This window comes from Periophthalmus magnuspinnatus, chromosome 15 (genome assembly GCF_009829125.3).
Source record: "Periophthalmus magnuspinnatus isolate fPerMag1 chromosome 15, fPerMag1.2.pri, whole genome shotgun sequence".
Lineage (NCBI taxonomy): Eukaryota > Metazoa > Chordata > Actinopteri > Gobiiformes > Gobiidae > Periophthalmus > Periophthalmus magnuspinnatus.
Genome location: NC_047140.1, coordinates 30,398,393 through 30,413,344, shown reverse-complemented (window position 1 = coordinate 30,413,344; position 14,952 = coordinate 30,398,393). Strand labels below are relative to the sequence as shown.

Here is a 14,952-nt window from a genome sequence, read left to right as displayed (position 1 = left end):
CGATGAATCAAATATCAGCTCCAAAATTCTGTGATGAAGTTTTGATTTTGTTATTTTGATTTTCTGTCAGCAGCTTAACTCTAAATTCTCTCGTTGATGAACTGTCCGATGGCGTTTTAGCCGATCACATCATAAGTGAAATAAACCGTAAAATAGTTTTGTTTAGTTTTGTTTTTTCAGTTCTGTTTTTCTTTTTTTTCAGTTGTTTCCTAGTTCACTGTGTAAAGAAGTGGACTAAGTGAGTGCGACGTCACCCACACCGTCCAGCTCCAGTCAAAGCTAATCGAGGCTAGCGGTTATAGCGGCTAATTTGGAGCCGTGTTTCATATTTGGAATTCTGACTGAGAGTATCATAGCAACCAAAGAGCCAATCCAGTGCGAGGCTGTGGAAGGTAACGCCCTTTTCTTCCCGCACCGCTGGCTTTGCAGGGAGCGGGCGCTTAGCAACGCTGTCAATCAAACCTGTTGCTAACGCTAGCGGGAAGAAGGCGCCTGATTCGTCTGTTATTAATGTTCATATCTTGATTTACGAACAAAACAGCGAAATAAAAACATCAGTAGATCATGTAAACTGGGTTAATACGAACATTTAAGACCAAAATGACGAGTCTGACAGCAGCAGGTACAGAGAGAGGACAGATAAAAAAATAATAATAATAAAAATAAATAAATAAATAAAACTCAAAATAATAATAATTAAAAAAAATCTAAATAACTTAAAAAAAAGAAATAAACAAAAAACCTCAAAACAACAAAAATATATCTAATAAAAATAACAAAAAGCCCTCAAAATAACTATAAAAAAACTCAAAATAAATTTAAAAAAGCTAATAAAAATAACAAAAAAAAAATTAAATTAAATTAAATTAAATTAAAACGTCAAAATAGCAAAAAAAAAAAAAAAAAAAAAAAGTCAATAACAAAATAAACTCTAAATACCTCAAAAAAATTAACCCTAGGATCACGTGGAGCGGGTTAATACGAACATTTAAGACCAAAACGACGGGTCTGACAGCGTGACCGCTTGCTAGTTTGAACATGGCGGCTAACAGGTTAGCTACGTCCGTTTATATGTACTATTGTGCTGTGGAGACTGAAAACAGCATTTATTTCCTTAAAAATGAAATAGAATAAGACAAAACTGATCCAAATGCGTGAGGCAGCTGTCACTTAGCAACGACAGAACAACTTTGAGACGTTCTAGGCTCCGAGTACAACCAGGAAATGGCCTTATTACGTCATTTTAACCAGGATATTGGTTTGGAAACTGATATCTGATCCAGCTCCCTCCGTTTTTAGAGCTTCCCCCATCTTTTTACGTCTAAATCACTGCGTTAAACATGTTTAGGACGCTTTCCGTTGACCAAAAACCTACTTTCTCTCCACTCTTCTGCTCGTACAACTTTATTTCCCAGCCACGCCGCGCCGTTTACACCTCCCAACGCTCGCCGTCACTCAACCCGCACACTTAACTCAACCTGACACGCACTCTCCCGTATGAAAAACACATCGCCGAAGAAGAAAAAGAGCGCGTTATAGTCAAACCCACCCCTCTCTCCGTCTATCTTTATCTCTCGCACGCGCTCCCCACACAATGCCTTCTATCCGTTCTCCCTTTTTTTCCCTCGCCATCTCTGCCGCAAAGTTATATGAAGGGCATCAGGCAGGCCACGGAGAAGCCGAGTGCAGAGTGACAGCGGCGGCGGCGGACGGCAGAGTGATGGCTCAGCCCGATAAATACCAGCGCCAAATGAAAAGGCTCTACGCTTACCATCATCCCCTGTCACAATGCAATTACGGAACAGAGTGATAGCAAGATAGCAGCAGCCCCCACCGCTCGCCACAATGATAAAAGTATTGACTGATTTGATTTAATGATTAAAATAATGCAGACGTAAAAATCGGGGCGGGCGAGATAGAGGCGGAATGGCGTGGCGAGGAAAAAGAGAGGGGAAAGAGAGAGCGGAGAGCGGGAGATACGTGCGCGTGTGTGTGTGGAAGTGGTGGTTTTTCTTCGTTTAAAGTAGCGTTTTGGTGTTTTTTTTTCGGTGTTTGCTTTGGGCTCGTCTTTTGTCTCACGCCTTTGTCTCTCCGTCTTGTGTTTTTCCCCGCAGGTCGCCATGTCCGCTGACGTGAGGGAAGTTCTGCTATCAGATGGGAACGAGACGTCGATTTGCAGTATCCTTTCGGAGACGGCCGCGTTTCGACGGTCGCTAACGCCGCTTTTATGTGTTTATATGCAAGTTTATTTATGTTTTTTATGTTCATGTTGGAGACAAAAAGTCGCAGAAATGATATCGATTTGTAAATGGAGCGATCGTTTTTGGAGGTTGGGACTTTTTCTTCGTAGGACTGAGACATTTTTGGGTTTTTTTCCTGCAGTTTGATCAGATTTGAGCTGTAAAAGTTTGAATTATCAACTTAAATTATAATTATACAGATAAAAAACAGCGTCCAGGAGTGATCTGACCAAAAGCGAAGAAGCGGATCGGACGAGCAGCCAAACGTCCTTCACTTTAAAACTTTTTGTCCAGTTGATTCACAAACTAAAATGACATAAACTAAAGAGTGAAGTGTTGAGTTCTGCTGTTTTTTCTTGTTGTTTTTTTACAGCGCTACAATATTTACCATAGTGTACATGTAAAGTACTTCTGCTTCATGGTTTGGGTCATATTAGCGTTTATTTTTATTATAATCGTACTTCAGAATGTGTTTTTGTGGCAGATCTGGTCTAAACTGCAGCGGAATGAGCTTTTTTACTACATTTAATATATAGAATTTTAAAAAAAAAGTTATTCTAAAAGCGCGGTCAGGCAGAAGTTTAAATACACCCCTCATTCAGGTTTTTTTCTTTGTTTTTACTACTTTCTACATTTTAAATACACACAGAGAACATCAGATATATGAAGTAAGATTTGTGGAATTATGTAGTAAAGACAAAAATTAAATCACTTATAAAAAAAAAAGATAATAAAATAAATAAATAATATTCAAATCCTCAACGTATCGACTCTTTGCTTTGTCGAAAAATATTTTGTTAGATTTATTTCACTTTTTATCTGTAGAAAGTAGTAAAAAATAAAGAAAAACAACAACAAGAACAAGAAAAGTCCAAACATTTGACTGGTTTTGTTTAAATATAAGTTTTTTTTCTTTATTTTTACTAATTTCTACCTTTTATATACACACAGAATACATCAAATATATGAAGTAAGATGTATGGAATTATCAAATATTATAAACTGTAGAAATTTGTAAAAAAAACAAAAAAAACAAACAAACTTTTTACTGGTCGTGTTTATGAACATTTATACTATTACAAATTAAAGTTAGAATCAACATATTTCACTAAACGCACAATAGAAAACAGAAAAAGTGCGGGGAAAATGGCGCCGTGTAACGTACGATAGAAAACATTATCATGTTAAAATGGCTGCCACGGCAACGCATCGTTCAAGAGAAAAACCCAGTAGAACTTTTCCCACTTTTTGATGTTGACTTTCTGTTATAATGATTAATGTCACACAATAAATGGATAAAGTCGCACGATAAACGGTTAAAGTCGCACGAGAAACGGTTAAAGTTGCATGAGAAACGGTTAAAGTTGCATGAGAAACGGTTAAAGTCACACGATAAACGGTTAAAGTCACACGATAAATGGTTAAAATCACATAATAAACGGTTAAAGTCGCACGAGAAACTGTTAAAGTCGCACGATAAACGGTTTAAGTCGCATAATAAATGGTTAAAATCACATAATAAACGGTTAAAGTCGCACGATAAACGGTTAAAGTCGCACGATAAACGGTTAAAGTCGCACAATAAATGGTTAAAATCACATAATAAACGGTTAAAGTCGCACGAGAAACTGTTAAAGTCGCACGATAAACGGTTTAAGTCGCATAATAAATGGTTAAAATCACATAATAAACGGTTAAAGTCGCACGATAAATGGTTAAAATCACATAATAAACGGTTTAAGTCGCACAATAAATGGTTAAAATCACATAATAAACGGTTTAAGTCGCATGATAAACGGTTAAAGTCGCACGATAAACGGTTAAAGTCGCACGATAAACGGTTAAAGTCGCACGATAAACGGTTAAAGTCGCACGATAAACGGTTAAAGTCGCACGATCAACGGTTAAAGTCGCACGATAAACGGTTAAAGTCGCACGATAAACGGTTAAAGTCGCACGATAAACGGTTAAAGTCGCACGATAAATGGTTAAAATCACATAATAAACGGTTAAAGTCGCACGAGAAACTGTTAAAGTCGCACGATAAACGGTTTAAGTCGCATAATAAATGGTTAAAATCACATAATAAACGGTTAAAGTCGCACGATAAACGGTTAAAGTCGCACGATAAACGGTTAAAGTCGCACGATAAATGGTTAAAATCACATAATAAACGGTTTAAGTCGCACAATAAATGGTTAAAATCACATAATAAACGGTTTAAGTCGCACGATAAACGGTTAAAGTCGCACGATAAACGGTTAAAGTCGCACGATAAACGGTTAAAGTCGCACGATAAACGGTTAAAGTCGCACGATAAACGGTTAAAGTCGCACGATAAACGGTTAAAGTCGCACGATAAACGGTTAAAGTCGCACGATAAACGGTTAAAGTCGCACAATAAACTGTTAAAGTCGCACAATAAACGGTTAAAGTCGCACGATAAACGGTTAAAGTCGCACAATAAACGGTTAAAATCACATAATAAACGGTTAAAGTCGCATGATAAACGGTTAAAGTTACATAATAAACGTTAAAGTCGCGTGATAAATCTTTAGCATCGCCTGTCATGTTGCGACAGTGGCTCAGTCGGTAGAGCGTTCATCCTCTGAGCTGCAGGTTGGCGGTTTGAATCTCGATCTCTACACAAAAAAGAGCGGTCACTAGCAGATCCACTGACCCACAGGTCGACGGTGTGATTCCAGCTCCCACCTCCCACCGATAAACACTGCTGTTCCGCCCTTGAGCAAGACACTTCCCCTGTGAATCTCTTTAAGTGCCTTGAAACATAGAAAAACTCCGCGTAAATGTGTCCGTTTAGCGTTTAATCCTGTTTTGGAAGCGCACGTCATTATTATTCCAAGTGAAAGTTTGTTTGTTTTCCTGTTTAACTTTTCGACATATACAAGTATTCAATAAAAACCCAAACCTTGACGACTCTCCAGCCCTGAAAACCTCAGATTGCCTTCTTCAACCCTCTTTTATATTTGGGTAAAATGCAGCAGATGGTGCCACAGCCGTCACAAATATGCAGCACTTGTGAGCCCGTGTGTGCCAGTGTGGGACCCACAATGCCATGTTAAGAGCACAGTAATTGCGGTGCTGTCAGATTTAGCTGGAGACTTCATCCAGGGTTAAAACATGATGAGTGTTTTGGAAGCTGGGAACAATCGCGTTTCGTTGTTTAAGATGTTTTCGGGAGCAAGTGGTTTAGTCTCAGGCCTGTAATTAAGTTTTTAGGAGCGATCTGGAGGTGAGATTTTTGTAGTTGGAGTGGTGTATTGATCAACTCACGTTTGTCAGCTTAAAACGTGCTATTCTTCACTCGTATCGTTTTTTTTTCCTGGCTTCCCATCACGGCCAACCCCTCTCTGTCGTCCCTGAGCCGCTCCAGCAGCTGAAAAAAAAAAAAAAAAGCAGGTTCCAAGTCGACAGTTTACCCACAAAAGCCGGAAATATAAATACGCATTTCTTTCTACCGACTGATACAACACTTCCACGTTTAGCTCCGCGCGCATTATCGCTCCCATAGCTGTTTACAGTGCCGTTTTACCAATCACAATAACCTCGAACAATGACTCTCCGGGGCCCGAGAGTCTCCCGCGCGCGCTCGGGCCCCGCGGACAATGCGCTGTTGACTGGTGGCTTTGTTTCACACGACGAGACGCAGAGAATTGTACGTGAAATAGTGGAGAGAATGGCCCCGGCGTGTGCGGACGTCACGGGAAAACATCAGTTCACACCATAGACTGGAGGTAAATGGACGTAGCTAACCCGCTAGCCGCCGCGTTCTGGCTTTAATTCACTTTAAATTACAAAACTGTCCCGTCTCTCTGTACCTGCTGCTGTCAGACTCGTCGTTTTGGTCTTAAATGTTCGGATTAACCCGCTCTACGTGATCCTGGGGTAAATTTTTTTTTAGGTATTTAGAGTTTATTTTGTTATTGACTTTTTTTTGTTGCTATTATGACATTTTTATTTTATTTTTTTTATTTTGTTATTTGTTTTATTTTGTGTTTTATTTTGTTATTGACTTTTTTTTTGCTATTTTGACATTTTTATTTTATTTTTTTTGTTTGTTATTTTTATTAGCTTTTTTTTAAATTTATTTTGAGTTTTTTATAGTTATTTTGAGGGCTTTTTGGTATTTTTATTAGACATATTTTTGTTGTTTTGAAGTTTTTTTTGTTTATTTCTTTTTTTTAAGTTATTTTGAGTTTTTTTTTATTTTTTATTTATTTATATATATTTTTTTATTAATTAATTTTTTATTTAGAGTTTATTTATTTATTTATTTTTAAACTGTCTCCTCTCTCTGTCTCTGCTGCTGTCAGACTCGTCATTTTGGTCTTAAATGTTCGTATTAACCCTCTACATGATCCTGGTGGTTTTTATTTCACTATTTTGTCTGTAAATCAAGATATGAACGTTAAAAACAGACGAATCAGGTCCTTCTTTCCCTGAGGTCACTCCTGGTAGCGTTAGCAACAGGTTTGATTGACAGCGTTGCTAAGGAAAGGTAAAGCACGTTTATTTCTACAGTTTAATTTGTGCACAAGGTAATTCAAAGTGTTTTATCGAATAAGAAAGACGTTAAAATCACAATACAACAAATCAAAACATAAATACAGTCCCTCGTTTATCGCGGGGGTCACGTTCTAAAAATAACCTGTAATCGGCAAAAGGAGAAGTATCAGCTTTATTTTTTACATTATTCTCTCTGTTTTTGTCTGTAAAACCCCTCACCACACACTTTATACACTTTTCTCACACAGGCGTTAACATTTTCTCACATTTCTCTCTCGTTTAAACTCTCTCAAAGTTCAAACCTTCGTAGATTTAAAAAAAATAAGCACAGATACAGAAGTAAAAAGTAAAAGTACAGATACAGAGGTAAAAGTTACTCAAGTAAAAGTACAGATACAGCGGTAAAAAGTAAAAGTACAGATACAGAAGTAAAAAGTTACTCAAGTAAAAGTACAGATACAGAGGTAAAAAGTTACTCAAGTAAAAGTACAGATACAGAGGTAAAAAGTTACTCAAGTAAAAGTACACATACAGAAGTAAAAGTACAGATACAGAGGTAAAAAGTTACTCAAGTAAAAGTACAGATACAGAGGTAAAAATTAAAAGTACAGATACAGAGCTAAAAGTACAGATACAAAAGTAAAAAGTTACTCAAGTAAAAGTACAGATACAGAGGTTAAAAGTTACTCAAGTAAAAGTACACATACAGAAGTAAAAGTACAGATACAGAGGTAAAAAGTTACTCAAGTAAAAGTACAGATACAGAGGTTAAAAGTTACTCAAGTAAAAGTACACATACAGAAGTAAAAGTACAGATATAGAGATGAAAAGTTATTCAAGTAAAAGTATCACATGAAAAAATCTACTTCTACCTGTTTAAAAATGCACTTTAAGAGTAAAAAGTAAAAGTATTTTACTCAGATTTTGATAGTGTTTTTAAAGTATTTTGGTCACAGTTTCAATACTTCTTAATTTTTCTTATAAATTTTGTGTTTTTATTTTCGTTTTGCTCGAAGTCGAAGCTCGAACTCGAAAACTTCAGTCGAACGTGGTAAAAATAACCCCTCAAAAAGTTATATGAAAAGTACTTTTACTTTTCAGTCCTGTTCAAAAACGTAGTGGAGTAAAAAGTACAGATACTGCTCTCAAATGTACCCAAGTAAAAGTAAAAAGTACACACTGTAAAATGTACTTAAAGAGCCCGTTTTACATTATTTTCTGATCTCTAACGCTGTTTCCTCTTCAGACCTGGAGTTGTGTTTTGTTTCATTCACACGTTTAACACACAAACCTGCAGATTTACGCTGAAAACGCTCCGTTCCACCTTGTGATGTCATCATGTGGCGATACAGGAAGTGCTCCGCTGTGTTTTTAAACTCCACACACCTTCATTTCTAGAATCGTTCGGATCATTTCAGCTTCTGGAATTGCCGATCTACTGCTGAACTAAAGGTAAAAGGAGCTGTTAATTAAAAAACTTCCACCACTTGATGACATCACGAGGTGGAACGGAGCATTTTGAGGTTTGTAGAAGTAACAGACTAATAATAAAGAGTTTAAAAACGTGCGTGAATGAAACAAAAACACAGCTCCGGGTCTGTTTTTTGAGGAGGAAACTGGATTAGAACTTGACTTAAAGCTACAAGAGCTCAGTACTTTTACAATACAGTACTTTTACTTCCACCGCTGGAAAACGCTGACGTCAATGAAATATTTGCTTTTATAAACCTCCTGAACACGAGTACAATCAGCCCGATGAGGAGATAGTTCCTTATTTAACAAAAGTTTGACCCTGAGTTCCGCATCCTTCAAATAATTATCCATACAACGTTTAAATTTTCAAGTTAAAACTCTTAAAATACTGAACGAAACTAAATAATAATAAAAAAACACAGGACTATTTGAAGTATTTTACAGTGAACGGCAATTACACTTTCCGCTTTTCTTCCTGTTCTAAAAGTTTTCGAAGTCGAGGATGTTTACACAGACGCGAGCTCCAGGAAAAAACGCTCCTTGACCTCGGACTTGAGCGCGATCGACGGACGTCACGGGCCCCCGCTCCACGTCGTTACCGCGGCGTTCTAATGTTCCCGTGATGTCCGAACGTTCCCCGCCGCCGCCCCGTCCACCTGTGTCTGTTTACGTGCGCTCGTCTGACCTCTCCCCCAGTGGGCTGCTCGAGATGAGATTAGCGTAAGCTGCTGTGCTCTTCGCCCTGTCGTTCTTAATACGGCGAAGCCCAGGTGTCCCGCCGCCGCGAGTCACGAGTCACGGGCTCCGAAAACGCCACCTAATTTCATCGCCCTCGTCGTTCGTGTGTGTGTGTTTTTGTTTGTTTTGTTTTTTGTTCTGCAGAGCTTTGAATCAGCATCTCCCACGTTTATCGGCTCATCCTTCCTCGGCCCTCGCTCCTCCTCTCCTCCTCCTCCGCTTTTCTCCTCCTCTCCTCCTCTTCTCTTCTTCTCCTCCTCCTCTTCTGTCCATCTCCGTTCTTGTCGATTGGATTTGTCTGCAGCTCTTTGGCGGCTTTAAAGACAAGAAAATCCTAATTGAATTGCTTTGCGACTCCACAAGCCAGTGTATTAATAGACACGTTGACATCAATCGGGCCGGCTTTGTGTGTGTGTGTGTGTCGGTGTGTGTGTGTGTGTGTGTGTGTGTAGGGGTGTGTGTGTCGGGGTGTGTACGTGTGTGTGTGATTGGTTTAACTTTGTGCTGGTTAAAAGCCTCATTGATCCATCATGGCTGCTTGTGTGATCTTCTGCTCCTCACCTGCCCCTCATCTGTTCCTCATATGCTCCCCGTCTGCTCCTTGTCTTCCCCTCGTCTGCCCCTCGTCTGCCCCTCGTCTGCTCCTCGTCTGCCCCTCCTCTACTCCTCGTCTGCCCCCTTCATCTGCTCTTCTTCTGCTCTTCATCTGCCCCTCATTTGCTCCACGTCTGCACTCCGTCTGCGCTTTGTCTGCCCCTCGTCTGCTCCTCCTCTGCTCCTCGTCTTCCCCTCGTCTGCACCTCCTCTACTCCTTGTCTGACCCCTTCATCTGCTCTTCGTCTGCTCTTCATCTGCCCCTCATTTACTCTTCGTCTGCCCCTCATCTGCTCCTCCTCTGCTCCTCGTCTTCCCCTCGTCTGCACCTCCTCTACACCTCGTCTGCCCCCTTCCTCTGCTCTTCATCTGCCCCTTGTCTGCCCCTCATCTGCTCCTCTAAATGAGTCGTTCCCAGGGCCCAGACTTTTTCTTCTTCTTGGTCTTAACGTCACATTCCCCGCTGACATTTTACATCTTTAAATCCCGTGTGTGTTTCCTAAATCTGTTTATCTTTGTTTTTAAATCAGACGTATAATTTACACATTTTAAAATCACAATATTCATCTAAAACGACTTAATAAAGAAACAAATCCGCTCCGTTCTGTGTCCAAAAACTGCAGGATGTCGCGTGTTTTGCAAAGATCATTTCCATCCTGGACTTTTTATTCCTTTGTTTTTCTCTCTTTCTTCTCTCACTTTCCTCTTCAGTGTTTAAAGTGTCAGTTTGTACTTGTTTCGTTTCCTTGACGACGTGTTTCAGACGTGCGTGAGCTGGTGGAGAGAAACCGTCAGGGCGGAGTCTTCAGCTCGACCCGCGTGTCTGCCAGGTGAGAGCGTCCTCCTCCACAGACGACACCTGAACTTTGACCTCTGTCTAAAAAAAATCTACTTAAGTAAAAGTATTAAAGTACCTGCTTAAAAAGGTACTTCATTTACTCATCACAAACAGATCTGGACTTGTGTTTTTTTGTTTCATTCTCACATGTTTAACGCACAAACACCTGCAGATTTACTCCGAGTTCTTCTCTCAAACTGAAAACACTCTGTTCCACCTTGTGATGTCATCGTGTGGTGATACAGGAAGTGCTCCACTGTGTTTTTAAACTCCACACACCTTCATTTCTAGAAACATTTGGATCATTTCAGCTTCTGGAGTTGTCAATCTTCTACTGAACTAAAAGTAAAAGGAACTACCACTTGATGACATCACAAGGTGGAACGGATTGAAACAGATGGACTGAATCATTAAAATGAGCTAAATTCTTTATCAAAATCACTACATTTGACGCTTTAATAGTTCAAAAAATCTCTGCAAAATACTTTTACTGTTTACTCTTTAAGTACATTAAACAGAAAACATAAATACTTTTACTTAAGTCGATGTTTTTCATGTGATACTTTTACTTTTACTCGAGTAATCTTTTACCCCTGTATTTGTACTTTTACTTAAGTAACAAAATGAAGAACTATTTTTTTTCTTAAACAAATAAATAAATAAAATAAAATCCTGATAAATCCAAAAACACTTATTTCATTTTAATCATGAGATGAACTAATTCCCCATTTACTAAAGAACTAAAGGTAAAAAGATGAAAACTTCCACTTGATGACATCACAAGGTGGAACGTCGCATTTTTGAGGTTTGGAGACGTAACAGACGAATAATAAATGAAACAAAACACAACTCCAGGTCTGTTTTTGAGGAGGGAACGACATTAGAACACGACTTAAAGCTACAAGAGTCAGTTTTGTGTGATATAGGAGCTTTGAAAGAGTAAAAAGTAAAAAATAAAAAGTATTTCACGTAGATTTTGAGTCTTAAGAAGCTTCAAATGTGTGTGTTTTATTTTATTTTGTTCAACAGAAACAACTGAATCAATCGGTTTATCTGTTTTTATTTGTATATTTTTGTTTCGCGTGTTGAAAATAAACCCTCAGACTTTTCCTCTCAGACAATAATAAAAAATACTTTCGCTTTTCCGTCCTGTTCAGAATCGCAGTGTAGTAGAAAGTACAAATACTGCTCTCAGATGTACTCAAGTAAAAGTAAAAAGTACATTTTCAGACACCTAAAACGTTCCACTTAAGTCCAGTTTACGACTTTTACCGTTACGTTTTACGACTGAAATCTCTGGATATTTCACGCTCAAAGTTCAAATTTTAGACAAAGAAAATCGAAAAACGTTTTAAGCGGCAAAACGAACTTAAACCAGGACGAGTCGAGTCATATTTCTTCCGTTTTTTTTGCTTGAAACCGAGTCGTTCGTCGTCTTCCGTCACGAACACCCAAACTCCACGCCGCCGCCGCTCGCTCCTTTTGACACGGCGTCGTCATGTGGAAACTTATCTTTACCCGCAACAAAAAAACGACCCGAAATGTCGTTTGTTTAGTCCACTCTCTCTCTCTCTCCTCCTCCTCCTCCTCCTCTTCCTCCCTCGTTCTCCTGCTCATATTTACACGAGGGCGAAGATGAAGTGAAAAAGTAAACGTATAATTAGGCTACATTACTTTGATTGTTTTCTTTTCAGATTATGCCCGCTGTCATGTGCGCCGGGCGAGAGAGAGAGGGCGAAGGCCACGACGTGATTGGACGAGAGGCGCGGGGAAGGGGAGGGGGCGAGGGAGGGGGGCGCCGGGCTCCCGCTGCGATCCGAGATTGTGTTTCTCGCCCGAGCCTAATGTTTTGTTTACTGAGTGTTAATAATGTCTAATTAATAATCCCTCAGTCGGCCTAAGAAGAGAAAATGATGTGGAAGGAAGAGATGAAGGGGGTAAAAAAGGCGCTAAGAGGGGGAAGCGCAGGTGGGCTCGGGGAGAGGGAGGTCTGCCGGAGAGGTGGTTGAGCCTGCGCGCGTGGGATAAATGTCAAGTGTCATGTCAGAACCTCGCCGGACTCGACGCGTCTCCTTTTTCGTCCCGTTCTCCACCCAGGCAGAAGAACAGCGGGGGTCCCTGAGCTTCATGCGCCACTTTAGAGACACGTTTTCACTCGTCTTTTTTCCTTTTTTTCTATAATTATTTACTTAAAGAACGAGAACGAAACGGAGATATCGTCCGCGCCCGAGCTAAAAATGTTACGTCAAGCCGCGCGAAGGTTTGTAGAGCGTTTAAATCTGGACGTTTTAAAAGTCTCTTCAAAAACGCTGATCCAAACTGAGCGGTTTTGTGTCATATTTTTCGTTTATTTCATGTCTTTTTATTTCTACACCGAGAAAACTCTGTAAAATACACGACAATATAAACAAATACAGTCGTCCTTCGCTGTATCGCCGTTCACCTCGCTGTTTCGTGGATTTTTTTGGTGCAATTTTGAGCGTGCGTTGTCCAAATTTACGTAAATGTTGGATCGCGGTGTGACTCTGAAGTGCTGTACGTTTGCGATTTGTTTTCTCCCCGACAAAACCCACAATGTCGACGAAACGTTCTGCACCGACAAAGACGAAGGTTTGAACTTTGAGAGAGTTTAAACGAGAGAGAAATGTGAGAAAATGTTAACGCCTGTGTGAGAAAAGTGTATAAAGTGTGTGGTGAGGGGTTTTACAGACAAAAACAGAGAGAATAATGTAAAAAAATAAAGATAAACGAGGAAACAGTGTAACTTCCCAGGTCGATTAAAAACAAACATAAAAACATTAAAACAGGAGCAGGTGGATTATAAATGTTTATCTCCACATTATTAAAGTGGCTCTGCAGTTTTCTTTCTCTGTCCTCCTCTTTTTCTATCTCCCTCTCTTCTTTCTCTCTCTCTCCTCTTTATTTTTCAGTCCTTAAACTCGTACGATCTTGAGATCTTGTATTAAGATTCTCTCCTCCCTCTCTAAAGTTCAGTTTTTAGCCATAGACCATCATGAGATCTTGTGTTAAAAGTTCTTCTCCACCTCTTCTCTTCTCTCTCTCCTCTTTTTCTCTTCTCCTCTTCTCCTCCCTCTCTCCTCTTTTTCTCCTCCTCTCCTCCTCTCCTCCCTCTCTTCTCATCTCTAAAGTTCCGTTTTTTAGGATCTTGTATTAAAAGTTCTTCTCCACCTCTTCTCTGCCCTCTTTGCCTGTTTTCCTCTCCTCCTCCGTCTCTCCTCCTCTCCTCTTTCTCTCTGCTTCTCTTCTCTGTCTCCTTCTCTTGCTCCTCCTTCTCTCCAACTCTTTCTCACTCCTCTCCCTCTTTCCTCTCCTCTATTGTTCAGTCTTTAGACTTACACAGTCATTAGATCTTGTATTAAAAGTTCTTCTCTACCTCTTCTCTTCCCCGTCTCTCATCCTCTCCTCTTTCTCTCTCCTACTCCCTCTCTCCTCCTCTCCTCCCTTTCTCCTCTTCTCTGTTGTTCAGTTTTTAGACTTATACAAACATGAGTTCTTGTATTAAAAGTTCTTTTCCCCCTCTTCCCCCCTCTTTACTCCTCTCCTCTTTCTCCTCTCCTCTCTCTGTCTCCTCCTCCCTCCCTCTCTCCTCCTCTTCTCACTCCTCTCCTCCTCTCTATTGTTCAGTTTTTATACTTATACAATCATTAGATCTTGTGTTAAAAGTTCTTCTCCATCTGTTCTCTTCTCCTTCTTTCCTCCTCTCCTCTTTCGTTCCTCCTCCTCCCTCTCTCCTCCTCTTTATTGTTCAGTTTTTACACTCACACAATCATTAGATCTTGTATTAAAAGTCCCTGTATCAAAGTTCAACAAACAAGTGAGAAATCGAGTCAGTTCATCGTCGTCGTCCCATAAAAACACATCTAATAATCACATTTACACAGTGTTGTTCTACTTTTCCACAGACTGAACAGTGACGGTTTAAACTCATCACTCTGTTATGAAACGAAGGAGCGAAAGAGTCGAAAGGTTTAAATCAGAACCTGAAGTCTGAGTTTATTTATCTACAGAATCCAGATCACTTCAACTATTTCTTTGGCATTTTACGCTGTTTTCTGTTTCATTTGTTTTGTTTCATTCTCACACGTTTAACACACAAACGCTGCACATTTAAGCTTCTAGTTCTCCTCTCAGACAGAAAACGCTCCGTTCCACCTTGTGATGTCATCGTGTGGCGATACAGGAAGTGCTCCGCCGTGTTTTTAAACTCCACACACCTTCATTTCTAGAATCATTTGGATCATTTCCGCTTCTGGAATTGCCAATTTCTACCGCGCTAAAATGTAAAAGAAGCTGTTAATCTACCACCTGATGACATCACGAGGTGGAACGGAGCATTTTGAGGTTCGGAAAATAGACAGAATAATAATAAAGTGTGACTCAAACATGTGTGAATGAAACAAAACACAACTCCAGGTCTGTTTTTGCATTAGAACATGGATTAAAGCTGCATCAGAGTCTATTTAGGACCTTTAACTGTAAAACTACCACTTTATGACATCACAAGGTGGAACTCCAGGTCTG

At 39.7% G+C, this 14,952-nt stretch overlaps 1 protein-coding gene across 1 annotated transcript in view; it reads left to right on the top strand.

Moving 5' to 3' along the window:
- Window positions 1–14,952, top strand: part of camkmt (calmodulin-lysine N-methyltransferase) — a 161,061-nt gene that overhangs the window by 116,141 nt on the left and 29,968 nt on the right. Inside the window, exons 6-7 of the mRNA XM_033980260.2 lie at window positions 2,115–2,178; window positions 10,336–10,402. Coding sequence (XP_033836151.1) covers window positions 2,115–2,178; window positions 10,336–10,402 — 131 coding nt within the window. The remainder of the gene's footprint in view (window positions 1–2,114; window positions 2,179–10,335; window positions 10,403–14,952) is intronic.